At 39.5% G+C, this 26,201-nt stretch overlaps 3 protein-coding genes across 15 annotated transcripts in view; 1 reads left to right on the forward strand and 2 right to left on the reverse strand.

The window, feature by feature from the left end:
- Nucleotides 1–194: 194 nt before the first annotated feature.
- On the reverse strand, nucleotides 195–15,120 carry TATDN1 (TatD DNase domain containing 1). 3 transcript variants are annotated; one of them, XM_064507854.1, is made up of 12 exons: nucleotides 15,031–15,120; nucleotides 14,835–14,900; nucleotides 14,162–14,211; nucleotides 12,509–12,572; nucleotides 11,223–11,366; nucleotides 11,080–11,122; nucleotides 6,690–6,775; nucleotides 6,522–6,562; nucleotides 5,033–5,109; nucleotides 4,273–4,343; nucleotides 3,551–3,677; nucleotides 195–442 (listed from the first exon to the last, which is right to left on the reverse strand). In XM_064507854.1, the coding sequence occupies exons 1-12, from the start codon at nucleotides 15,050–15,052 to the stop codon at nucleotides 340–342; spliced, it is 894 nt and encodes a 297-aa protein (XP_064363924.1). In that variant the 5' UTR covers nucleotides 15,053–15,120; the 3' UTR covers nucleotides 195–339. The 3 variants fall into 3 exon arrangements, with proteins under 3 accessions (XP_064363924.1, XP_064363926.1, XP_064363927.1); XM_064507856.1 differs by having other exon boundaries at nucleotides 195–2,410; XM_064507857.1 differs by having other exon boundaries at nucleotides 15,012–15,067.
- A 23-nt stretch (nucleotides 15,121–15,143) lies between these two features.
- Nucleotides 15,144–19,081, forward strand: NDUFB9 (NADH:ubiquinone oxidoreductase subunit B9). Its single transcript, XM_064507858.1, has 4 exons — nucleotides 15,144–15,308; nucleotides 15,658–15,850; nucleotides 17,663–17,776; nucleotides 18,841–19,081. Exons 1-4 carry the CDS (start codon nucleotides 15,223–15,225, stop codon nucleotides 18,970–18,972), a joined length of 525 nt encoding a protein of 174 aa, XP_064363928.1. The 5' UTR covers nucleotides 15,144–15,222; the 3' UTR covers nucleotides 18,973–19,081.
- Nucleotides 19,082–22,751: 3,670 nt separating this feature from the next.
- The window catches only part of MTSS1 (MTSS I-BAR domain containing 1), a 120,216-nt gene continuing 116,766 nt past the window's right edge, over nucleotides 22,752–26,201 (reverse strand). For 9 of the 11 annotated variants that reach the window (XM_064507851.1, XM_026110139.2, XM_026110134.2 and 6 more), the window contains one exon: nucleotides 22,752–25,675. In XM_064507851.1, the coding sequence (XP_064363921.1) occupies nucleotides 24,981–25,675 (695 nt within the window). In that variant the 3' untranslated portion in view covers nucleotides 22,752–24,980. The remainder of the gene's footprint in view (nucleotides 25,676–26,201) is intronic. The other 2 variants (XM_026110138.2, XM_026110143.2) reach the window with 1 other exon arrangement.

Raw genomic sequence — 26,201 nt, forward strand, 5'->3', positions numbered from 1 at the left:
AGTGATTTGTTAAACATTTTACTTCTGAATTTCAGTACTAGTTTGGAGTATTCTACATGTGAATTTAGCCACCTGGCATTCAGCTTGTAATACATACACGTATTACAAGAATTGCTGGCTTGGATTATCCTAGAAATTGATTCTGAATCTTGATGCAAAGGGAATAGGGCTGAAAAACTGCACAAATGCAGATCACCTTTTTCAAAATCATCTTTAATCTTGCACAAAAAGCAGCACTACATATTGGTTCCATTGCTGAGAATGTGCAGACATGATCATTCTTAAGTTTTTGCAATACATTTACTGAAGTTATGCTGAATAAATGTAAGAAAAACAACTTTACACATTTGGAAAGAAGACTTTAATAGTGTTGTTATATAAGGTATTGGCCAACTCAGATGGGTCATCTTCCCTTACTGCTGCCATTATTTCCAGTATTTGACTAAAAAAGAAAGAAGAATATTAGTAAACTCAAACTCAGTATTGAATATACTTGTCTACTGCATGTATATGTAGACAAGTAACTAAGATTAATCTGGAATAAAAACTATTCTGAAAGCAACAGGGAAGGTGCTCAGATAGGCAAATAGCTTCACTAAGTCACTAACTTCTCTTCCCTCTACACGGAACACTGGTTGCTCACTGGTACAGATTCATCTTTGGTCTTTTGACTCTTTTTTGGACGTAATTAAACAGCTTTCTGTTTCAAAGAAAGTGTCATCTTGTGGGTGTCTTTATCCATAGTCTTAATTTTCAGACTGAAATTTATTAGCCTCCTTTCAAGGCTAAATCTGCATTCTAAATAGACACTGGTCTATGGCAAAGCTTAAATTCCTGCCATAAATTTATCATCTATTTTGAGAGTATAGCTGCCAAAATGGTTCATTCCTACTTTTGATTTGTCTATATTAATTTTGAGGAGTAAGTTCAGATAATAGTGGTAGTACATGTTAAATGAGCACTTTTAAAAGGCCTTGGCACAAGCCAGGAAAGTTAAGAGGGAAAAAAAAATGGGGTGAATAATAATAAAAACCAATCAAGTCCTCACCTTTCTCTGTACTTATTTTCTCATGGTCTCCTAGCACTTAATCATACTGAAAAAATGCATACTCTGTACAATTCCTAAGAGGTTTTATATCATCTTACCATTTAACTAGAAGTAGGAAGGAAAAAAAAAAATCAAATTTTCATGGTAAAGCTGATGACCCTCAAGCTTGCTGGTGGTGGTTTTGGGATCTTGTATCTAACATACATAATAGCCAGACTTCTTTTTGAGGAAGGAGGTAAAGCTCCTTTAGACTATATTTCAAATGCAAACAACTTTTTCCATAATGCAGGAGTAGCCCGTTTCATGCCCATGCCTGGGCTTTGTAGCCAAACAGCTTCTTGATTTAAGGGGAAGCTACTAACTGTTCATTATTCCAAGAGAAGTTGAGGCGCGATCAGGCCCTTTGGCTACAGGCCTGCACCGAAATAAGTTTTAAATAACCAAGAATTTAAGCCTTGCAGTGTTTTGGTAGGGCTTACGTATCTGTCCCCCATTGGATATAGCTGGATTAGCCCATGTTACTGTAATACTGTTTGTGTGAAATAAACCACTGCAGGGGGGAAAAAAACTTGAGGGCTAAAGTTTTAATGAAAATAGCTTCTAAGGAAGCAGTCTTGTCTCCGAAAGACAAGGGGGAAACTCCTCTTGCCAACTTATCTATGCTAAATGGTTGTGAGCTGATGTTACTTGCCACTCACACTACATCTTGCTATTTGAGAAGTCATAAAATACCAATTTTCCCTTACCATTTACCTTACCTTCATTTTTCCTAAGGTTTAAGAGGTTTTCAGGTTACTAATCTACAACTAATATGGGCTATAATTTTAAAGGGACAGTACATCTGAAATAAGGTTGACCTAAACAAGATTATTTTATAAAAGACCAAAACCCAAAGTATAGCACTTGCATACTGTTTTAGGGCAGACTCCCTGCACGCCTGCTTGTGGGGTTTCTGAAACACTTTCACTGTAACTTACAAGTAAGGCAGCAAAGGCTGGGGGTGGGGGTGTTGTTAACACATACAGGCTTGCCTAAACAGGCACCTCTACTGTTACTGAATAAAGCTGACTCCCACCTGTCCTCAGTGCATTTTCAGAATTTTTTTTTTTCAGTTAGTCTCTTCCTCTGCCCCCAAATCCCTGGATGACCCCAGAAGGTGTAAAGTACTGAAAGAACATTAGAACATTTCCACGCTCATGTGTGCACTTTGTATTTAATACACCAATAAAATGAACTTCAAGGAATATTACAAATTATTACTGCACAAAATATCTAAACACTAGTAGATGTCACCATGTAAGCTTAACCTGTGCTTTTAGCATGACTGGTGGTCTTTTCTGGAAAAACGTTTCTTCAGGTCTCCTAACGAAGAAGCAGAATTCCCTTCAGTTCTCAGATAAATTCCTGTACAGATACCTTGCCAAATTCCTAGATACTTTAGTAGTACCATGGGAAATATTTCAAACGGCAACAGGTGTTTTATACAACTTTCCATAGAAATATATGTAGACTTCACAGCAAGAGATCTTCTGATGAAGTAAACAGGCTTTGCATTTGGATAGGTATAGCTGTGAGCTTTATTTACTGGGTTGAAAATTCATTCAAATACCATACCGCCGTAAGAGAATTTCATGAATTTCTTTTTTTGAGAGCTGATAACAAGACAGAGAGGATTGGTATAATCAACCAATCAGACTTTACTACAAGTTGTAAAAGTCCATCTTTTACAATTGTAGTCATCTGTCAGAGCTATTCAATGGATATAACTAAACTTTTTCATTAAAACAATGATACACTTCCCTGCTTTTCAGTGCATCTGGGAGGGAGTGTGTTAAGGGGTGGTAGAAAACAGGGATTCTGTCCTTTCCCATTCGAACAGTGAGTGCACAAGTCCCTAGAGTTTTAACAATTCCTGATGTTCACTACGGTTCTTCCTATCTAAACTGTATCACAGGGTTTTGTGAACCTCGACACATTTTTAAGCACAGTAGCAGAACGAAGAAGTGATCCTAAACAATTTCATGTTACTGTAGTTAGTACCAGAAAGGCCCAAAGGCTAGTCTGCTAGGGAACTGGGAGAAGTCATTTATAAATGACTTCTTATAAAAGACTTTTTAATATGACTGGTTTATATCTACTCAATATCGTAGTACTCTCCACTCTTCAGAGGATCACACAGCTCTAGCGCTGAATTCGTTTAAAAGCAACTGGAACAACAACTGAGTGAAATTTATTCCAGTCAGGTTCCTTTACAGAATATGGCCCCTTATGCAGTGTATTGAGTGAAAAGATAAAAACAGCACTGGTTTCACTTGCTGGGAGCTTTTTGCATTGCTGTGAAGAGCTTTTTAAGATCTTCCACAACCTGTAAAGCAATACCTTGCTCAAGGCTCAATAAACTTAGAATTCATTTCCATTTACTACGTTTCCAGTGAATTTATTTTTTTCACTTTTTTCTGTAAAATGAGATTTGAACTATTTTAATTAATATAGTACACTTACATTATGTGGCAGGGTTCATTTCTGTCCTTCAAGCAGTGCCCTATTTCCCATTTCTTTTTTGTAGGAAATGTAGTTTTTATGTATTTTGATCCCGCATGAGTATTTTTCACTCCACACCAAGGTGCATCTAGTTTCATTCAAGAAAGAATTAAAAGTATTAGAAGTCCTTACAATCACTTTCTAAAGATTACTTCTCTTCCTGTTTGAAATGGAATTTGAGAGATTTGGACAATTTAACATCTTCACTGCCTTTGGATTTTTATACCAACATCATCAGGACTTTACATTTTAAGAATATCAGCAATAATAGTACATAACAGTAATTTCTTCTGTCATAAAAAAGATCACTAGATAGACTACATGCATTCCACAAAGGTTATGTACTCTTTAACAGGTCTGTGCTTCATACGTAATTGCAATTTAAGGATTTAGGCAGGATTTTTTTTAAGTAAAAAAAAAATTCCCAGATTCAAAAATTCATATAAACACTGTATTTTTAACCACCAGTTACTGATATTTGAAATGAAGGCAGCTTAGTCCTTCTAGCAGAAGGCTGAAAATGAGTATTTCTGGAGTCTGTAAACTCTTTTCTAACCTAACCTGCTTTCTCTTCTCCCAGTTTCTCAGTTCTTGATTCTGTCTTATCATTGCTATACAAGCATATCTCCTTATCTAACAGTGTTTTAGTCAGAAAAAATGTTGATCGAGATATAAAATCTTACCAGTCTCTATCATTAATCGCTCACTAGGAATGGATTTCAGGGTTTCCAAGTTAGCTTCTGTTTTCAATGAACTAGAAAAATCACAGGAAGAAAATGTGTATAAAAGTAATTATTTTGCCTGTTGAAGTGTTTTGTGGCAAAGGCAGCTTCCTAAATAATTTTGTAAGTAAATAAAATCTGCTTCATCTTTTAAAAGCCCTGCCTGCAAATTCAGGATTTGCAGAAAACAGTAGGTTTGGGCAGTTATTCACAGTGAAACTGTCTCAACCTAGCAAGGGTGTAGAATTCCTACCTCCATTGTCCTACTCACCTGGCCTCAATAACCCACACAACTTAGAAAGTCAGGCTGGCTGGCTTTTGGGCACACAAATACTGAGAATTCAGGCTATTTAACTATTATGAGGCTAATCAGATTGCATTTAAATTACTCCTGGATTTGACAAGGCAGCTTAAAATTACAGAATTTAAGTAGGCCTCAGAAGGATTGCTTCTGCATCCCACAACCTCATTTATTTACAAACAAGGATTGAAGCATAGTAGCAAGGACCCTAAGACTAGATTAACTCACCAAGCTGTGAGTTAAGAACTTTTCGTAGCTAACAGATTTACTGTAACGAGTGGAATTCTAAATCTGTCAACAGACGATCATTAAGAGTCTACTGAGCTTTGAAGACTTGACCTGATTTTTTTAAAAAGAAAGTAACCAGAGTTCAATAGAGCTGACATTTTAGAATAGTTTTAATTCTTGAAAAGAACTTACCAGCCATTTATTCCAATATAGAGATCTAAATCTATCATAGCAGCTGCTTCCTCCTTTGTGCCATCAAAAGAATGTACCTGGAATATATGTCATCATTTAAACACCTGTCATCCAAAAGTACATATTAATTTTTATTTGTGATATCAATACCTCTGACAGTATGTATTACACATGAATATAAACATCATAAAGATGTGGCCTGGCTCAGCTGATTCTGAATGTGGACAAAGCTCAGTTTGAAGACCTTAAATACTGTAGGTAGACCACTGCAAGTAAAAATCTGTTACCAGGTTTCCTTAGTAGTAAATACATGTAGAAAGGGACTACACAAAGATACTGCTTCTGGCTCAGGAACTTGCTGAGCAATGGATAGCTGGAAAACTATACAGAGGAAGTAGCACTGTGCTCAATTTTTACCTCCCTCCCTCGCTATTCCCTACAGGCTGCCATCAGAGACAGAATAAGAGCGGTATTACATTCTACACAGACTTAGTCCAGCAGAGCTGGGGAGAGGGACAGTACCTGCCATTCTGTCGGCCTGGGGACTAAAGAGGCAAGGGACAGGTCGCAAGGTGTGACCCTAATGCATGTGGGAGCTGCAGCTTCTCAGTCCCTGACTGGAGCAAAGAGAACTGCCTGTTCTTCCATGCTACGAGGGGAACAATCAGTTGCAGAGAGTGCCTGCTCTTCATTTCTCTACTCAAAACCAGTTTGGCAGAAGAGAGGAAGGAAAGAGAGATTGTACAGTGTTACGTAAGAGCAAAAGTAACATGCAAAGTACTGAGCTAGGAGAAGGTTTCTGCGGTAAGGGGGAAAGCTGGGGACTGAGATGGTATTGCAGGAGATGGGGTCCAATGTTAGCAAGAAAGAACAATCCAAACATTTATGAGTTTTAGGAAACTCTGCCATAACGGAAACCTGACAAAGTGTTGCCTGGCTTTTTTAATCATTTCATTGAAAGTTTTTCCTACTATGCTTCTGAATTAAAATACACAATCTGAATTGCTAAAGACAAAGTAATCAAAAGTTACATCTGGATATAATTTAAGAAAGGTATCTGATGTCAGAACCAAACATTCAAAGTTATGGCTCATACTGGGAATATGCATCTGAATTATCTTCAGTCTGAACATACTACATCCACAGACACTGTAGAACTGGGGAGAGGCCAATGTGATTTATAAGGTGCTTAAACCGTCCTTCTGACGGGCCAAGAAAAACTGCTCATGTCAGCAGCTGAATTTTTTCTGTCTATCCTCTTACCTTGCAAAAAATTGTTGAATAAGCAAAAATAAAAACACTGGAAGGGATTGGAAAGTGGTTACTAATTTGTAATAACTTAAATCACATAAAAGGAAACCCATTCAGATTCCATGAAAAACAAGAAGTCACATACTAAGGGATAATATTCACATCCCTTCCCCTCTCCACCCACAATATCTACACATATGTGTATAAAAGTGAGCGCTAAACTGAAGTCTATACTTACCACCCCTCCCACAAATCTATCTCTATTTCTTCTCATTATATCTGTGAAGTGAAATGAATAAAAACGTAAGAAAACAGCTTTATAACAGAAAAAGGCAAAAGATTCAGGTTTTCAGATTTTTTCATATTCAGTATTTGTTAGCGCTTGAAGCTTTCAAACAAAACCCACCTAAAAATTCAGCATGTGAGTTCCTACAGTGGAGAAACATTGGCAGTTCTGTTTGTTCTGACAGGTCAAATTGTTTTTCAAAATATCTGTAAAATAAAGAACACTTAACCAGAAACTCAGTATAAGAACACATAAAGATAGTAGAAAAGTTTTTCCATTGCTTGTATGCTGCTGTCCTCAAGAATTAAAGACACAATGGATTTGCCATGCAGCAGTTCTTATTTGTACATGGATTTAAGAATTCAGTTTTTAAAGGAACCCTTTCCCATGGTATATTCATATATTAGCAATCTATTTTGGAAGACAGATAAGAAGTGGCCAAGAACGACAATAATGGAGGAATCTACACTACGCAAGTACTCTACTAGAAGCTGGCCCTTCTCAGCTTTTTGACTGCTGTTTTCTGGGGAGAGGAGGGGGTTTAAATGAAAGAAGAACTGGCTGTTTTCTCCACTATGTTTTGAAATTTTAGGAATGGAAGAGAGCATATATCACACAACACTACTGCAAGAAGCCCATGTAAAAGCAGGCAAAGTGAGGGAGCGATATGCAGACTTCTGTAGCCTCGAATGGCCGAAACTGGGTATCAGAGCTGGCTGCCTTGTTTGCTCTTCACTGAAGGTCAAAGTGATGCCTGTCTTGGGGTGGAACAAGTACTAATATTAGACATTTTATTTCTGCCTTTTGTCTTCACTCTCTCAAAATCTTCAACTGCTTCCCTCCTCCCCGTTGTGTGTCTGCATCCTTTCATTATCACTCATTTTTATCCCTCTCCTACCTTCTACTCCTAGTACTCCCTTTGAGGAATCAGTAACAGCGAGGCAGCAGTCCTATGAAGAGACATAAAAAGGTGGGCAGAGGGAAGGCAGCTAGGCAGCCGGTTTCCCCAATGCGCTTTCTAAAGGAAACTAATTCACACTGAAATAACCCTGTCACCTGTCATTTGCAGCTAGTTCTGACCCCAGAGTATCATAATTTACCATTTCTGGCTATCTATCTGCCATGCTACACCGAGGCATGCAAATTGCAAATGCTGAGGAAACATGGTAGAGGAACATATGCATGGTAGAGGGCCAACACCGCATAGCTCGGTCAGCCTGCATACATAATGTGTAAGATGACAGGATTTGGACAGGGCAGGAAGACAGCATTGCTTCTCCAACAGGCTGGGACCATCTGCACATATTGGATTTCTTTATGCGTTGCTGCTAAAAGCAGTCCAGGCCACTGGGACATTCCCATCATCAGATATCAGGAACACTTCAAAAGGAAGCTCCGATGTCCACGTACTGCTGCATATGTTTCATGTATGAATTGGCAGAAAATGGGAGCAAACCATTGGTTTGATTTATGTTTTTGTACCATAAAAAAATAGAAGACAATATAAAACAAAGACAACTCAAGTGGGTTATTTAAATTTGTTTAATCTTCACTATTTTCTGTTTATTACATGTTGCTATTTCTCTGGTATTGTTAACTTCTTTGTTTATCAGTCCAGATATTTCACATATAGCATGTGAAAGAGAAATCAGGTGGGATGTTAAAAAAAGACATGAAAATTCACAGCATGAATTACAGCTGCTTACTATTTTCTAGATACAATAGAATTTTAACTAGAACTCATGATTGCTCTTGTGATTAACTGACTAAAATAGCTTGATTTAAAAAGAAACCTAAATTTTTAAAGGTTCATTTCACATGGAAATGAGGCTTGAGAGGTTCTTCAGGTCACTGATCTGCAAATAAGCTCCCTTCGGAAATCCTGAACCTATTGGCCAACTTCAGTCTAATTCTGAGAGAAGGGTAGTGGTCCTGAAGATATTATGTGCCCTGCTGAGGGAAAGACAACTCAAGCTTCTTCTGCTCTTAGCAGCAATGAAGCCCAACACATGCTGCTACTTACTCTGTCAAAGGGACAGGGGATGTGGAAGTTCTCAGAGGAAAAAAGGAAAGGGATCACAGACCCAGGGAAAGTGTGAAGAAACCAGATATGTGGCAGTCAGGATGGTAACAACATAAATCAGTACGAAACCAAGCCTCACTAGTTCCACAGCTTAAGGAACAACTTTTTTCTCTTGGGCGAGTGAAGTGTCATTTAATATGCCTGTTCTGTGTTGCTTCTCAATATGGAAGGTCAAAAATATTTTTGCAACATGCTTGTTTGCAGGTTTAGTTTTGACCATAAAAGTAAGTTTAAATGCGGTATTTTTAGTTTTGGAATCCAGCCACTAAAGGAGTTGAAGCAAACCGGTCTTGCTGAGGCAGGGGCTCTCTAGATAAGCACTTCTGGATCCACATATGAATAACAATGCACGTGATTTTGGGTGGCCTCCCTTCCCCCATTTGGTTAAAAAACCCTCATTTCCCATGTTGCTGAGTCCCACAAACCCAGCACAGTCATGACAGCAGAAGTGAAATCTCTATATACTCCTCAATTTACGTGACCTTCATTATATATAATAGGAAGGCAGTATCTTCATCTAACTACCATTTAAATCACCAAACAATCACCACATGAAAAGTTACGTGAAAGGAGGACATAAACAGCTCCTAGGGCTGATTCAACACAGGAATTTCATCCTTATTGGCTTTTTAATCCAAGATACTGAGTGGAATGATCATTTGCATGGTGGAAAATCATCCAGAGGCAAACGAATCATAACCAACTAGAAAATAATGATTAAACATTAAACAAAACAGAGAAGTAATGCTCGGATACCATCTACTGGGAAACAGTCATACTTCTCTTCTCTGGGGTAACTCTGCAGCTGCTTGCCAGCAATCCTAGAGACTGGTAAAACACCTGAACTCCAGCTGAGCTGACAGCTGGTGAACTGGCCCCTCAGACTCCACCCTTTGCTTTCCTTTCTTAGTTCACTTATCAAGCATATATCGAATATTAATTTGAAGAACCTGCCATATAGTCTGAAAAAGGTCACAAGAGTCAGACTGTACCTAACTTTATAGCATTTCATTAGCTGAAATGGAAACCGCAAAACAATCTGAAACCTCAATCACGTTTCACAAACATGTGAAGGATGAATACTAGGGAAAGCGGAACATTTAGAAAACAGGAACTTTACAAACATAATGCTTGCACACATTTTCCCTCGGGTCTTACCCTTTCTCTTTGCTTTCTGTCTTTTTCATCAATCACCTCCTTCTAATTGCAATTTCCAGCAAGGGCTTTCAATAGAGCTCTTAGAAACCAGATTCATGTATTTCACACAATTCACTGAAAGAGCATCAGCTAGAGACTTTCTGTCATTATTAATCTTAATTAGAAAGGAATCACCTATCACTTCTAAAAGGTGATTTGTTTCACTTTGTCACTTCTTTCCTTGTACCCCAAAATTTAAGTGCACCTGATTGCTTTTCCACTTGTCCATCAGCTGCAGTCCATCAAAAAAGAAAAATCAGATTTTTTCCTTAAATTTTCTCATCAATAACATGAAGGCAATAAGAATCTTAAAATACAATACTCCACCAGTGTTTTAGTTTGCCACAAAAGATAAACAGGTTATCCTCCAAACTGTGCTTTGCTCAACTTGGTGTACACTGAATTCAACCCCCCAAAAAGATTCTGCCCACTTGGCTAAATATTCTACTGTATGACTGTAGTATTACAAAGAAGAGATTAACTCTACCAACTGCTAACATGTGGCAATTAGAAAAAACACAACTAACCACTGCCCCCCTGTGACTAATTCTACTCAGAACAGCAATATGCAAGCATGACTCATTAATCCCTCAACTCATTTGAATTTATCACCTACCTTTTTCAGTCAGTTCCCCGTGTAGACAGAGTTTATCACTACAAGAATATGAGATGATTTTAGGGACTATGCTAGTTTCTTTCTATTCAGTACCTATGCTGTACATATTACTTCACAGTACATCACTTGCCAGCTCCCCAAACTACCTTTTTAATCAGCTTTCCTCGATTACCTTACTCCCAGCTAAGATCTCCCTTATTAAAAGGCCTACTCTTGTCCACTGGTGATTTACCTTATTTGACAGTTCTGTTCCCTTCCCCATGCCTTCCATTAAAACAACCCCACTCTTCCTTTGCACGCTACAGTGATGTTATTCTCCCCATGAGAGTCTCTAACAGTTCTTGAGTATAAGCAAGAATGAACATCTGTCACACCCAGAAACTCAAAAATTCTGATTGATTTCACAGAAAAGGACACGTTAAGTCAATGCCAGGCAGGTAGTCTGGCAAAATTTAGTGTATAACTGCTTGAATGTAGGCCTCTTTGTTTAAGGTCTTTTTTTTTTTTAAACTTCAGGTCTCTATCTGACAAAATGTCACCTGGTAGAACACAAGATAGAAAATATTTCTGCAAACTACTACAAAGTCAATTTATAGTTATCAAAAGTTTCTTACTTGAGTTGGATGTCCTTTGGGCAAAATTCTAATCTATCAAAATCTACAAATGGAGAGAAGAAAACCCTGTTAGTTAGTAGTGCTGGGGGGTTTCTTTCATATAAAGGAAAACAATAGTATTGAAGTACTAGGTTAATGCTTACCTAAGCCACATTCCCCAACTGCTATTATCTTTGTCTTATTTTTTTCAATTAGATTTTGTAATTCGGATAAATACTCCTCAGGCTTACTCTGCTCAAATTCTCCACAGCGGGTAGGATGGCAGCCAACTGTACTGTAAAACATATCTAAAACAAGGGAAAAATAACAAATTTATGTAAATTATAGCTATTATCTGGATTTTTTTTAGTTCATAACTTTAAAAGAAACTCCTTCTGAATGTCTTTTTATCTTTTTGATGGTTTTATTACACTGATATTTTTTACTGTAACAGTGTATCAGACAGTATCTCTACAGGGGTCTTTTTAGAACACATCATTTAATAAACCCCAAAACTGCAACTCACAGTTGAATTATTTTGTTGGAGAAGCCCTCAAAGGGAAATATGACTTGTTCAAAATGGATCAGGTTATCCCCAGCTATAAAATTTGTAGATAGAATGTCAGTTCCCTTGCATGTCTCTGCATTAGCACAGATTTAGCAAAACAACATCTGGCCTGATTTATCTAAAAATCTAGTCTAGATTATCTAAATGCCAGAACTAAGAGTACTGCTGAAGTGCCTTTATGGAAGATGTAAACACACAAAAAAACCTTGAATACGTAAGGGCCTGAGCAACATGACCTAATATTAAAGCCAGTCCTGCTTTGCTGGCGTGGGGGAGGAGGGAGGAGGGGTTGGGCCAGATTACCTCCTCGGGTTCATTCCAATTTAAATTATTCTAAGATTATATTTTGTAAGCAGTACTTTACTTACGTATATTTGAACATATGTTAATTAGCTGAATGATATTTGCCAAAGGAAAAAGGGTGGGATATTTTTCTTTAAACAGAAAAAAAGTGAAAGCTAGGAGAACCATAAAAGAGAAAGATACCTCCATTGCTCATGCTGGTCATGATAGCTTGGTAAGTACAAAACAAACAAAAACCCACAAAGCAACACGTGCTCCACAGTATATAATCACGTCAGCTTATTTCTGGGAGAGGGCCTTGTCCTTTCAGAAACACGTGCAGTTTGATTTTTCTAAGGATCTGTACTAAGAAATACTGATACAAATTGCAGGAAAGGCTGATTCCCTCCAACACCCAGGGGTCTAAGTAACAACATGAAGAAACTCATGCACAATACATTTATTCCATTCTGAAACATAATTTCTGGTTTTTAATTTGAAATTCTGTCAAGACCTCCAGGGACATGTTCCTTTGAACTGTTAATTCTGAGAGAGAAGATTGTGTTTTTGACCAACAAAAAAAGTTTAAACTGAGGATACCATTAGTCTGTGCCAGCTGCAATGCATCTTTACTGTCTTGTAGACTTCCACCTGTAATCAAAAACTTGAAAGAAGAAAAGTACTGTCAGTCAAGGCACTCAGCTTCCAGCAAACAGCTGCAGAATGTTTAAGAAACCACTCAGATACAAATAAGAATGTAAACAAAGAAGATCAAAAGAAAATAATTGCTAATTTATATATAACAAAATTTCATAAATCACTACAAATCTCAGTATTCCTCACAAGCTAGTACTGATATACTAGGGACTAGACTGGAATTTTTTCTTCATCAAGTATCTTCCACACTAACTATTTTAGAACATTTAATAAGTAAAATGGTTCTATTTGCAGCAATATTAACTTAATTATAGAGTGACTCAAGAAATTTTACTTTTTTTTTGCTCAAGAAACAGTATTCAGAAAAGTATTCTCCCTGTCTTACAGCTAGAGAAACAAACATATAAACAAACAAACAAACAAAAATCACAAAACAATCAAAACATGATAAATAAGTAGATAAAGCAACAAAGGAGTCTGTATCAGGGCCAAGTTTACAAATTTAAGAATGTCTGGCTCCAATCTTGTATTTTGACCTAACGAGCAAAGTTTAGCATACCAGAATTGCTGCTAACAGCTTTTTTTTTTTCTTTCTTTTTAAACCACCATCTGCAGAATCTACACCCTAGGTCATAATCTGGGAATCTCATTCTATGACTACATTGCTTTTGCACAACAGTTATCACTTCATATGCTATGTACCAGACTTGGTCAATGCTAACTCAGACATTTCTGTGGCATACTCCACTACAGGGTGGACATGCCACACTACTGCCACTCCAGAAATGCATAAAGCCAAAACTGACTCATTCCACATAAAGCACAGGGCAAAACTTCACAGAATTTATCATAAATCAGCATTTCTTGGGGGGGGGGGGGGGGAGGGGGGAAATCCACCAGCCTTATTAGCATAGCAAAACAGCTTTGTAAGAGCATGCAATGTATTCTGTTTTAATTCATTTCTGCAGTTTAGAGAGGTACATATAGGTGGGCTGGACTATTACAACTAAGGGAGTGTGCTCCAGTCCTGAAAAGAGTGTTTTTAGGCCAAGAGTTCCAAACCTGCTCATAATGATGCAATTTTAATACATGTAAGTTAATATTTACTAACAGACATTCAGATATCTGTAAACATCCATGGGCATTCCTAGCTTTTCTGCAGTCATCAAGCTACTCTACATATAGGAACATCTGAAGGATCACTGTCCTCACAAGAGTTTTTTGTTTGGGTCTATAGTAGTAACTATTGAGTTAAAGAGTTGCACAGGATACAAGAAGCCAGTACTGGCTGCCTATAACATAACTAAAATGGAAAAATACACATTGATTGCAGTAGGTCAGAGGAGAACACCTGTTAAAACGGTACAAAACAAATTTGACGCACCTATCACATATGATATAATTGAACTTAATTCATGAGTATCTAGTGATCTGTTCAGATGAAAGATAAAGCTCTGCTTTATGGTACTGCAGAAAGTTACTACATTCTCCATAGCAAGTTTCAGAAATATTGCTTTTGTAGTGCTCCACTATCAAATCAAATGTATTGGAAAGCAGTTAAAATATTAAAGAAATTTTCTAATTATAATAAATTACCTTTTTAACACCAACTTTGACTGCTCTCTCTACCACATCCAAAAAGTCATCTGCAAAAGTTACAGAAACATTGTAAGTTAAACATGAGGTTTTACAGAATAATTTAACTACTTTTTAACTATAAATCACTTTCCTGTAGTCAAATGCCTATATATCATGATAAATCTTTAACCCACATTTGAATAATCCTTAGAAGGGAACAAAAGAATACAATAACTGAAGATCTGATTCAAATCAAAGAAGTCAGTGGTAATTTTTCATATATTTCAATGGCCTGCTTGCTTTTGCCTCTATATCTAAAGACTCCGAGAGCCAAAAAGCATCACATAACTATGTTTCAGCAACGCAATACTGTGATGGCTTTTATTTTTCCTAAGGCTCAGACAAGTTTCTTTCATGCTATTGGGTGTCTCCTACTATAAATACAGCATCGGTAATTTTCCATTTTTCTCTAGAAGCACAGTTACCTGTACAACAGCTCAACAGCAGCTGAATAGAAAGGAATATATGTCACTCTGAACATCTGACTTATTCTGTTACAGCTTCTACTTCAAGCGCTTGTAAATAATAAATCTCCAGTCTTTGCGGAAAAAAAGCAATCCTAACCTCACCTTCTGACAAAGTTTTTAACAAGAGAAACTGCATCTTCCAGCAGATAAAAAGAAACGTTCACCTTGATGTTTCTGCGTCCCTCTGTAGACTCCCCTGAACATAGGATCTGTCAGGTTAACACCAATATCTGCGAAGAAAAACACCAGCAAATACGGAATTAGGCGTTACAGTCATTCTAGGTTTCACTCTGAGAATTAGCACAGTAGTGCATGAGCACGGCGGTGACCGGGACACAGACCCCGCTGCCCTCCCCTCACCGATGAACTTGGCGCGGCTCATGGCGGCGGCGGCGGCGGCGGCGGCGGCGGGGTGGGGGTGGGGGTGGGGGTGGGGTCGGTGCGGGACGCGCCTGCGCCTGCGCGGGGCGGTGTCCTCCAGCTTCCCGTCAGCCCCCGCGCCTCGCCGCCCCGCCCCGCCCCGCCTGAAGGTGAGCGGTAGGGCGGCGCGACATGGCGGCGTACCTGACGCACCAGCAGAAGGTGCTGCGGCTGTACAAGAAATCCCTGCGGCACCTGGAGTCCTGGTGCATCCACCGGTGAGGGAGGGAGGGAGGGAGGGGACTCCAGGGAGAGCGAAGAGGCCTACAGTCTCTCTTGCTTTGTTCCCCGGCTTGGCTGGGCCGTCGCCCTCTTCCTTCCTTCCCTCCCCTGGGCCATGGCGGCGGTGGGGAGGAGAAGCCTCCTCAGTCGCTGCCCGTGCCCGCCGTGCAGGCGGGCGCTGTGAGAACGGGAGTCCCTCAGGGGCCTGTGGCCAAGCCCTGTCTTTACACCGGGATAACTAGTGAGGTTGCTATGCTTTATTTTGGTATCTGGTTCCCCCCCTCCCCCTTTTCTCTCTCCATCACACGTACTGCGTTTGTCACTATGCGTAACCTCTTTCTGTAGAGACAAGTACCGCTACTTCGCCGTCCTCCTGAGAGACCGGTTTGACCAACACAAGAATGAGAAGGACATGGTGAAGGCAACAGAGCTGCTGAAGGCAGGTGAGGAAGAGTTTTGGGCAAACCAGCATCCTCAGCCTTACATCTTCCCTGACTCTCCTGGGGGCACTTCTTATGAGAGATATGAATGTTACAAGGTAAGGTGGCCTGTGAGATTGTGTGTTAGTGTGTGTGGGACTAACATGCTTACCTTTTTCCTTTTTCAGTGAATGGAAAGTGTTTTAAGTAGCCTTTTGTACGCCTGCTGTTTGACTCAGCGGTATCAATAGCTCACTGCTGTTAAAAGTCTTATTGCTTCGATGGGAGAAGCTGTCTGGCTTGTCTGATCCTCTGACGTGAAACTTGCTGGTCTGTCAGAAGACAGCTAGTTTCTTTTTGCTGGAATAACCTGCCCTTTTAGCAAGTTGGAGCTGCTCAGTGATGGGTTGCACAGAGCCAGTGAAATGTGGCAGAGCTGTGAGAGGAGTAAGGGTGGAGGAAGCAGCACTACCCTTTATGGTGGCATCTGTTCACAGCCTTGGTTTCGCTCTGGTCCTGTCCAAACTTTGATGTCAGCTTGGTCTGTCTTCACTTCACTCAGTCCCATTGTTCCTCCAGCAGTTTGGGCAAGGGTACAGATGGTTGTTTCCCTTGGTATGCTGTAGTGCTAGATAAGTATTTGAGAGCCGTGGTGTGTTAGCCTAAAAATAGTAATATTCTTAGAATTTAAGGTACTCCTAGAGATTTTTTCTCTAGATTTTTTTATTTACAAGTAAAGAAACCTTAGTTTCACATAAAAATACGGTGTTTTGGCTTTCTTGGCATTGGCTGTTTTAGTATATTTTTTAAAAGTTGATATAGAGGGAGTATGCACCAGTTTTTCTTCTGCATTTTGAAGAAAATGCTGATACTCAAGACTAGATCTGTTCGGGTCTGTATGTGTAAGAAGCCATATGGAAGAAAAAAACTGATATAGGTTTATCAGAGGTGGAAAAAAGAAGATTTAGGAGAGAGTATGGAAGAAAGGAATGGCTGAGGTTAATGCCAAAGTCTTTGGCATTTAACAACAGTAGAGCTAACGATGATAAAGAATAAGAATCCAGGCAGGAAAAATGTTGGTTAAGTAATAAGTGGTCAAGACTGGTCTTGATATAGAAATATAAACTCTTTCATGTTTTCTTTTCTTCTTTTCTCTGTTTTTTTATGCTAGAACTATCATCATGAGGATTTGGTTTGTTGCTATATCAGTGATTGTCTATTGTGGATGTGGCTACTTTAAATGTAGTTTTTAGATCTTCCTGTATTTGATGGGTTTAGTTGGTGCTTGTTGCATATGGAGGGGTGGGTGTGGAAAATATATATATGTATCTTTTTAATAGCAGCTCTGCTATTATTGTTAAGCCTAATTAGTGGTGAGAAGCACAGCAGGAAACTGGAACTGTAAATGTCACTGGATGAGTGATGGTATTGGAGCCACTTCTTAATCTTCCTAAGGTGGATTTTTTTTTTTTTTTTTTTTTTTTTTTTTGGTAGATGTTCCTATCTTTAAACTGTCAATATTCAGTGATGTTGTTGCAGAATTCTAAATTCTGCTTTTATTTTTGATTGAGCATCTTAGAGGTCATATCATAATTGAGATCTTACAGGCCACTAATTATTGTACCTTAAGTTACTTGGAGAGCTTTAAAGTAAACTGAGATGACCTGGGATCAGTCTTTGGGCTGCTGTGACTTAAGCAAGTCACTATGACTTCTGATAACCTGTGAAACCAAGATTAAAAACATTGACCCCGACATAAGTATCTTGTGATCAACAATTCAGATGACTCTTAAATTGTTTTTATGTAGTACTTTATTTCATGGCCTATTTACCCATTTTAACACTGGTTTCAACGATCAAATGTAATTCTTTATTGCGTACATACATATATTTTTATCAAGAACATGTGTGTTTTCCTCTTTTTTTGGCAGCTTCCTGAATGGTGTTTGGATTTCTGGCATCCTTCTGAGAAGGCAATGTATCCTGATTACTTTGCCAAACGAGAGCAGTGGAAGAAGCTGCAACTGGAAAGCTGGGATAAAGAGGTCAGTGCTTGTTTTGTGCAAAGTGAGCTCTTACAGCGTGCAGGTGTTTTGTGTTACACGTAGTTGTGTTCTTGGAAAATATTTTAGATGAGAACAGCAAATGCCCACTGCAATCTTACTTAGACCTTTTGTCAGCATGAAACACTGACTTGACTTAAAATGCATATGCAGATGTCAGAGTTACAGCTTCTTAAAGGATGTGAAGGGAATTTTAAGTTAAACTTTATCACAAGGCTGTCGTAGCAGTTTTGCTAAAGGTAATTCCAAAGGGGAATGAACAGAGATTAATGACCAGAGCATTCCTCTTCTGGTGTTGTGAAGCTCTGAACACTTCTCAGTTGCACTTTCGAAAGTCAGTTGTCACAGCGTTCCACATTTGGGAATCCAGAATAATTTCTGGTCAACTTAGGTTTAGCTTTAGTTAGGAAAAGTTGCTGATGTTCTTATTTTTTTTTTAATTATTATTTTTTAAAAATGTATTATTTATTTACTTATTTTAAGCTCAGTTGTAGAGAAGTGGCTGGATTATATGTAATGTGTCATTTTTACTAGAATTAGCATAGTGACAGCCAGCACCTATACTGCCTCAAGAAACATCTGTTGAATTTCTGCAGGCTGTTGGTGGCCTGCAGAAATAGAAAATCTAAGAAAGTGCTTTTCTAGAAAGCTGCTTGTGGTCTGAGGTCTCTCTCTGACTTGTATGGAGGTTGTTCAGGACTTGTAATTATCTGGAAGCTTTCAAAGCAGCAAGGGAATACAGTCTGTTTTTAATTTGCAATGGCAGACATGAATTAGGAAGAGATAATGACCTTCTAAGTGAAACTTTTCTTATAAATCACTAGAACTCCTTTTTAATGACATAATATGAGCCTGCAATGATTACTGAGTTTGTAAGTGAATATTGAGAAACAAGAAATGTGTCTGTCAGCTTAACAGAAGACGTTACTGCATAGTCCTTTTTTTCCAAAATGAGGGCCAGTTTCACTTGCTGTCTGAGCAGCGAAATCCACAACATGGAAATGGTGGTGGTATGTACTAAAGCAATTGTATGTTTTGTCTTCTAGATTAAGCAGTTAGAAGAAGAAACTCCACCTGATGGTCCAAAAACTGAAGCCTTGCCTCCAGCTCGTAAGGAAGGGCATCTGCCACCACTGTGGTGGCAATATGTAACAAGACCCCGTGAAAGTCCTATGTAAAAGCATTACTTTCATGTGTGAATTAAAGCGGTCTATCTTCTGCAAGCAGTAGACATGTCAGTAAACATACTACTGTAAGTAACACAAAATAAAGCCACGTAAAATAAAATGGAAGGCATTTTTGTGATATATTGGTCTCCTATTATAGCATGCATACAATTATCTTCAGTTTGTGCAGCCTCTAATAGAGGACTTAGTATCTACACCATATACCTGTAATGTTGATGAGAGCACTGACCTGCATGTGAAAAAGTCTTAACACCAGAGCAAGTTTGCTAAAGGTGAACATAGCTTGTGAAGATTAATGTCGCTTGAATTTGTGGTATTGCAGATAAATTATGGATGGTACTTCACTCAGACTTTAACTTCTGTTAATACTTCAGCCTTCTCAGATAGGTGCCAAGCCTACTTACCCACTTACTTACCCTTGCTTCTTGCATTGAGCCCGAGGTCCCAGAGGAAGAGGGGGAGAAAGGCACAGTCAGCTTTCTGGCTTTTTCAAGGTGCCCTGAGAGTCTGTATCCCTTGGCAGGGAAAGCTGAGGTATAAAAGGCTGTCCAAGAACAGGTATTGATGACAGAGCAGTTGCATCATGCCAAGCATTGAACTTGCACTGAGTTCCTAAATATTTAATTTTCAATTTAAGTGCTCAAAGATACAACTGTTTTAAAAGAAAATGCCAACCCGTAATATCTGGCTTGAAGCTATAATCCCTGCTTTCACACGAGTAGCAACCAGTGCCTTGGAGAAGTTAAAACAGATGCAATGTCAGTAGAGAGCTAGGAAATTAATGCAATATAATTATCTGATGAGGCTGGAGAACTCCCTGAACACACTTGTAATTTTTTTCGAAGTAGTTGGTCTTACTGAGCTATAATATAGAATGACAAGATTAATTTCCTTATACATAAGAGAATTCCAGTATCTTTCCTCCACAAAGACTAGAGTGGAAAAGGTTACAGAAAAAGTGATCCTTAGGGGAAAATAATGCTAGTTAAATAATGGCCTGTGTAGGGTGTTGGGGAGGAGAAGGTGCCCAGGCTACAGCAGGAAACAACGTGCAAGTAATTTGATGCTTAATTGGGGCATTAGAGCTGGTAGCAGAACAGGAACCACCCACTGTGCCTCTTTGGATGATTGCCCCTGTCAGGTTCAACAAAATGTCAGACTAGGCTGCTACGAAATTCATCCTCATTCTTACATATTCCAGCTTTTACAGGAAACTCAACTCCTGAGACTGGAAAAAACTGGCCAAATAAAAGTATTTTCCCTGAGAATGAACATGAGCTTAAGGCAGAAGGAGAAGGAGACTTGTTGGAGGCCTGGATCAAATGATAAGTAACTAAATGGAGAATAACACTGAGTGGCAAGAGCCTGCTGGCCAACGTAGAGAAGGTGGGAGGGGGTGGTCCTAGAGGAGGTGGATGAAAATTATTAAGTAATTTGGATCAGCCTGGTAACTTGGAATTTGGTACCACATGCAGGCAAGGTGGTGAATGCTTGTGCTAGGACTGGAGTTTCAGGATACTGACAGCAACAGGCAAGGGCTTTGGTTGCTCCTGGAAGGAAGGTATTTTTACCTTGCTTATTTTTACTTTGCTTACAGGTAAAGACTTCTTGCCTTCCCAGCTTAATAACACTATTTTAGAAGTTTTTGGATGCACCTGGATAACAAACCTTACTAGACACAAACCTTCATGTTATACTTCCTTGCTGCCATGGTTGAAATTGCTCTACAGCACCAGACAAATGTTCATGCCTGTACGAACTGAATTTGAGATGTCTATAGAGTTTTATCAGTAAAGCTAGGTCGCATTCTGAGGAATATAGTTCTCATATGCTCACTTATGGATCACAACAGTTCTAGTACTTGATACTTAGGAAGAGCTAGTGATGAAAGCAGTTCACTTTCAGCTGTGTGCCAAAAACATGTATGTAAGATCTAGGAAACTTCACTAACATTAGCACCTATAACCTGTCAGGGAATAAGAGAAAAGACAGGATATAGGCTCATAGGAAGAGATTGCTCTTCTGTTGTAACTATTCCCATTTTTTAGGGCTTCAAGAGAGGTTTATTACATTATCTAATCTGACTTTCATTCTACAGAACCTATTTGACTGTACCACTCTTAGCCATGTAAGTCGTGCTTATTTTTTCCATGAACTCCTCCAACTTAAGACTTGAAGATAAGAGATGGTAAAGCAACTATCTTCAGTTGTTTTAAGGACTTGCATTCAACTGGTGTATAATGAAGGGCTTTAATCTGGCTGCTATTTAGAAATTTCAGGCTTAATGAAGATGGCTACCTAAATGCTAAGGTCTGCCTGAATCTGTAAAAAAAAAAAAAAAAAAAAAAAAAAAAAGATTTCATTTGCTGACATACTCTACTTTTGAAAGTGTCAGTCCTTCCATGAGGCTGGAGCTCTTCTCTGGCCTCTGTTAGTCCAGAGGCAGTAACAGAACTGAGGAGTGGAAACTGCAGTTGCCCTTTCCCAGCATTGATTTCTTCTCTCCACTCAGATACCAATGCTTTTCAAAACTGAGGGTACCTGTTCACATTAGGAGTTTCAACCTGTGCTGCCCCCTTTCCTAACTTGTCATGGCCTTCTAACACAGAATCTGCTATACCAGAATTGCAAAATTGCCCTTATCTAAACTGCAAAAGCAGATTTGTTTTAACAGCTACCTGCGTTAGCCTGTATAGAAAAGGCCAAAAATGTTTACTGCCATCTTTCCTGGCCCTTGACAAGCAGCCCTCAGCTCAGACCTGGGGCCACAACTGGGTACCCTGACTGTCCTGGCACCTTTGCTTGCCAGAGGGCCCCACACCAGGGTTGAGGTACAGCCACTCAGACCACAGCCAATTTTTTGGCCAGGAAACTGAGCAAAAAGTCTCTCCTGCCTTTTACAACCATCTGAGCAGGTTTCATTGACGTTCTCTAAGACGATGCATGCTCCACCTCCCAGCACAAAAACAAAACATTTCACATACGCCAATGTAAGCCCATCAGAGATTCATTGTAGAAACATCAGCGATATGCTTCAAAATTACTGAACCTGGCCCAGCAGTACATGGAATTGTGAAATAAGTCACAGCCACAGAGAGACACTGGAATGAAAATATGATCCTTTTAAGGACAGAATGTATTTCCAGCCAAACCACCTTGAGTTTTCCTTTAATGTCTTCATGACAAATTGAAACCTCAGGACTAAATGGATCTATTGCAGTGGTAAGGAAATAAATTAGGCCACTGCGTGATAGCTGTAAGTGGGAACAATACCTTTCCTCTCTACCTTTGTTCTTGAGCAGGCTCAACAGCAACTCTTCAATCACTCAGGCATGTGGCAGACAGCACTTGCCTTGTGCTTGATAAATTCTGTCCATAAGCGTGTGTGGTGTTGACAGCAGCAATTTCCCTCCTCTGGCAAAAGGAATTGCAGTCCATTACTGGAGCAGATGCACAAACATGTCATCTGTGCTTCCTGGCCAGATAATAACAGCAAGGGACAGAGAAATGTAATCAGTATTTAATGGGAATTTCCATCATTAGCTCTGTATCTTTGCTGTGTTACTTCAACTGCCCTTTCCAGCGTGCATTAGTAAAATGTAACTATAAGCAATTATTTTTGAAATCTCTCTTGCTTCTGTTATGTGTATGAAACTGGTGGCTGGAGTTCAGATGGAATCTGCATGATCTTGAGAAGTTTGATGAAGGAAAACATTGATATCCAAAGCTCTGGAAGCAGAAAGTTTTTTTTAAAAACTGAAATACAGAAGTTTTCCAGCAGTTCTTTATTCATAATGTAGGCTTAAGCAATCATTACAATGTAGAAGGGAGACACACTTACAGCAATTATTTATACCAGTTTAGAACAAAAAACTGCACAGGGAGAGGTCAACTCTCAGTACAAACTAGCAACTAAACCACAATAATTTACCATTAGAAACATTTTATTTTTTAGCTGTGACACTGCTTTTACAATATGCAAAAACACAAACAATAGAACTATCCAAAGTGTTTTGTCACATTCTTTCTACATTGAATTTGGCAACATTTTATATTAAATTTTACTGATTATACTAACGTTTAAGAACTAAACAAGTGAAAAGCTGTACTCAGGTACAGTTACATCCATTTATTTCAAAGGTTTAAATAACACTTTTAACTATTGAGATTATCTCCTAGCAGTTCTTGTTTATGCAAAAACCATCTCAAAGCCTCATTTGCACAATGCATCAGCTACTGTATCAAGATTGGTGGGCTACACCACAGGCACTACTGTTTATAATATTCTGTAATAAGGAGCTTGTTTTTCAAAGAAAGGAAGGTTTAATATTTTCTAAGAATCATGCCTTTTTTCTTTTTTTTTCTTTTTGCTTTTAAGCCATAACAAAAAAAAATGTTAGCAACCACAGCAGTGTAAAATGTTATATCAAACACAGCGACTACACAGTTACTAGAAGTTTCACGTCCAATGCAGTTATGTATTAAAGCATAAGAGGTTATGTAGGCAAGCCTAGAGCCAACAGAAATCTGCAGAGGATTTGGTGGGAACTAGCTCCTTACAGAGTATCTGGTGCAGTTTTAAACAATCCCAGACGTACAAGTCGGTACCCAGCCGCACGTGGGCCTGCTGCGGGCGGGCAGACCGCGTCCTTTCGGACTGTCTGCATATTTCTATCGGCTTTAGGAGACGGGTATTGCGGCAATAGCTTGCTTTTACTTTAAGGAAAAAATCCAACTCTTATAGTTCTATCAACAGCGTTCCAAAAAACATGACTTAAAATACAAAAAAAGAGAATATAGTGGTCAGACTCCCAGGAACATCAAATAAAAAACAGTATCTCTCCCCTCCCCCCACCCTTCACCCCTTTCTTTTCAGTATTTAATAAAAGCCAATCGACTGCCATTTAAAAGAAGGTAAGAAAAACAAGCCCCTGTATTGGAAAGAAACATTTGCGGTTTATTAGATCACAAGCTGGTTACACCTGTCAAATTGGTACATGTTTTCTCAAAATATTTGGGTTTTCCAAGGTGCCCAGCCTGCTGGGCACAGTCAGAAAAAGGCATTTTGATAGTATCTAAGAACTCCCTGCTTGCATTTTAAAAATGTTTTCGCATTTGTAACTGCCTTGAGCCTGTCGACCTTGTTTGTATTCGGTGAAAGGATGAGTGGAACAGAAAGTGAAGGTGGAAGAACCAAGCCTACACAGTTAAGGCTGCATGCACGTGACTGAGAGTTGCTGCTGTGCAGTCAAAAAGAAACGTGGAAAAAACCCGAAGTCTTTAAAACACCCTACAAAACAAAACACTGCAATCCAGTATGGCTTATTCTGATGCATTTACCATGAAGCTACTAGTAATTAATCCTACTAGCCTACTTTTGTGCAACAGCATCTGCTATTTTGATGGCATCTCCCTCCCCCCACTACCCCCAAATACTCTACACCAACTGCAGGTTTCTTCCTTGCATTATATATTGCTTTTATTATCAATTTTTATTCCTGCTTTTCAAACTTTTTAATACTTAAATGAGGATCTAATTCCTTACTGCTTGACTTAAACTTTAAAATAAGTCCCACTGTTTTTTTTCTTTTTAACCTCACTATTACAAGGCGCTCTACAAAAGCTTGCAAAAAAGCCAAATTCATTAAATCCCTTTGCTGAAGTTAACTACTCAACATTTTTTTTTCTCCTATGATTCAAAACTTTACAAAGAGTTATAAAAAAGGTAAATGGGATTTGGCACCTTCAGAAAAAATTAAAAGTGTAACTTAGATCAAAAAAATGCAGAAACAAAATCATTGATATTTACAAATTAAAACACCAGTGAAGATTATGTCTTACTATGCTCTTTCACCTTGTTTTCTTTTAGAGTACTTTCAGACTGTCTGTTACCGAGTATCCTAAAAAATTCACTGATTACAGATTGGAATGGATAGAGACAAATTAGTTTTCCTCACAGTTCCTTCTCGGCGGCTAGTACTCTGGCAGCTGCTTCGCTCCTAGGAAATACGAGGTGCTGAGCGATCGTTTGTGGTCGTCTTCTTCAGTTTGACACCGCGCCGGATGGCGTTCAGCATATCTTCGCCTTGCGGGACATCCCCGGGACTGAGCTCCCCGGGCTCCAGCTCCGGCTGGCTGGTGGGTGTCAGGGCGCTCCCGCCATCCCGTTCGCTCTCCTCGCCCTCGCTCTCGGCAACCGTTTGCCTCTGCTCCTCGGCAGCGCTCAGTTTCTGGCTCGACGGCGGCGGGTTCACCGACGCTTGCCCGCTCCACGAGGAAGAGGGCATGCTGGTGACTTGCCCGCCCTCGCCGGCCGCCGGAGACTCGGGACTCTGCTCGGCGCATTCTTCCGTGCCGGCGAGGGCCCCGGGCAGCCCCCCCGGCATATCGGGGACCGTCGGCGTTTTGACGGGAATCACCGGCGTCTTGATCGGAATCGGACCTGTCCCGATGGTACCGCGTCTGACCGAAGGCTTGGTGGAAGGGGTCCGTCTGATGGTGGCGACGCCAGGGGTGACGATGACGGGTCCGAGCGTGGTCGGCAGACCTGCAGTGGAGGCAGGACGCTTGGTCTGAAACATTCTGCGATAGGACTGGCTGATGTCACTGTTTCTCGGGATGGTGGAAGATTTGTCAAACTCTTGCTGCTCTGTCTCCTGGTCACCACTCACAGAGAAATAATCATAATCTGAAACTGATGCCAAAAGACACTGTTAGGAACGAGCTGGAGAAGACAGCTGTGTCGTGTCACTTAAGTCTCAAGTATTTGTATGTGTCTGTAACCTAAAAAGCCTGGAGGGCGATACTAACTAAGAAAGGGTTCACCTGTAGCAGGAAGGAAGGAAGCCTGAAATACTGAGATCAAGATTCTCACACTAAGTGACTGAAGCCAGGCACTAAAGCAGTTTGAACCTAAAGCTGCGGAGTGCCAACATCTCTCATGAGAGAGAACAAGGAACGGTTCTCTCTTCAGTACCTCCTCTAAAAAGAACTAATTAAGTAATGAAGACTCAATGTTTGCTACCGAACAGACTTAAAACCTTCAAAAATCTTCAAGCCATATGCTACTACCGTAGATACAAATACTGAGAACTGTCAGTGACCAAAAAGTAGGGCATTGTGGGGCTTAGGGGACTGTGCACTAGTGATTTCAGCAGCAAATATGTTTATTTTGCAAACAAAGTAAATCACACCTGACAGCTCTGAAAACTCAGCCTGAG

This window comes from Dromaius novaehollandiae, chromosome 2 (genome assembly GCF_036370855.1).
Source record: "Dromaius novaehollandiae isolate bDroNov1 chromosome 2, bDroNov1.hap1, whole genome shotgun sequence".
NCBI lineage: Eukaryota > Metazoa > Chordata > Aves > Casuariiformes > Dromaiidae > Dromaius > Dromaius novaehollandiae.

What these genes read in the sequence shown, in the direction of transcription:
- NDUFB9 (XM_064507858.1), top strand. Translation starts at nt 15,223, where the DNA reads ATGGCGGCGTACCTGACGCACCAGCAGAAGGTGCTGCGGCTGTACAAG. An exon ending in GAGTCCTGGTGCATCCACCG is followed by an intron (nt 15,309 to 15,657) that starts GTGAGGGAGGGA and finishes CTCTTTCTGTAG; the next exon opens with AGACAAGTACCGCTACTTCG. An exon ending in TGGAAAGCTGGGATAAAGAG is followed by an intron (nt 17,777 to 18,840) that starts GTCAGTGCTTGT and finishes TTTGTCTTCTAG; the next exon opens with ATTAAGCAGTTAGAAGAAGA.
- TATDN1 (XM_064507854.1), bottom strand. Translation starts at nt 15,052, where the DNA reads ATGAGCCGCGCCAAGTTCATCG. An exon ending in CTCACATGCTGAATTTTTAG is followed by an intron (nt 6,563 to 6,689) that starts GTGGGTTTTGTT and finishes TTCACTTCACAG; the next exon opens with ATATAATGAGAAGAAATAGA. An exon ending in ATAGATTTGTGGGAGGGGTG is followed by an intron (nt 5,110 to 6,521) that starts GTAAGTATAGAC and finishes CATATATTCCAG; the next exon opens with GTACATTCTTTTGATGGCAC.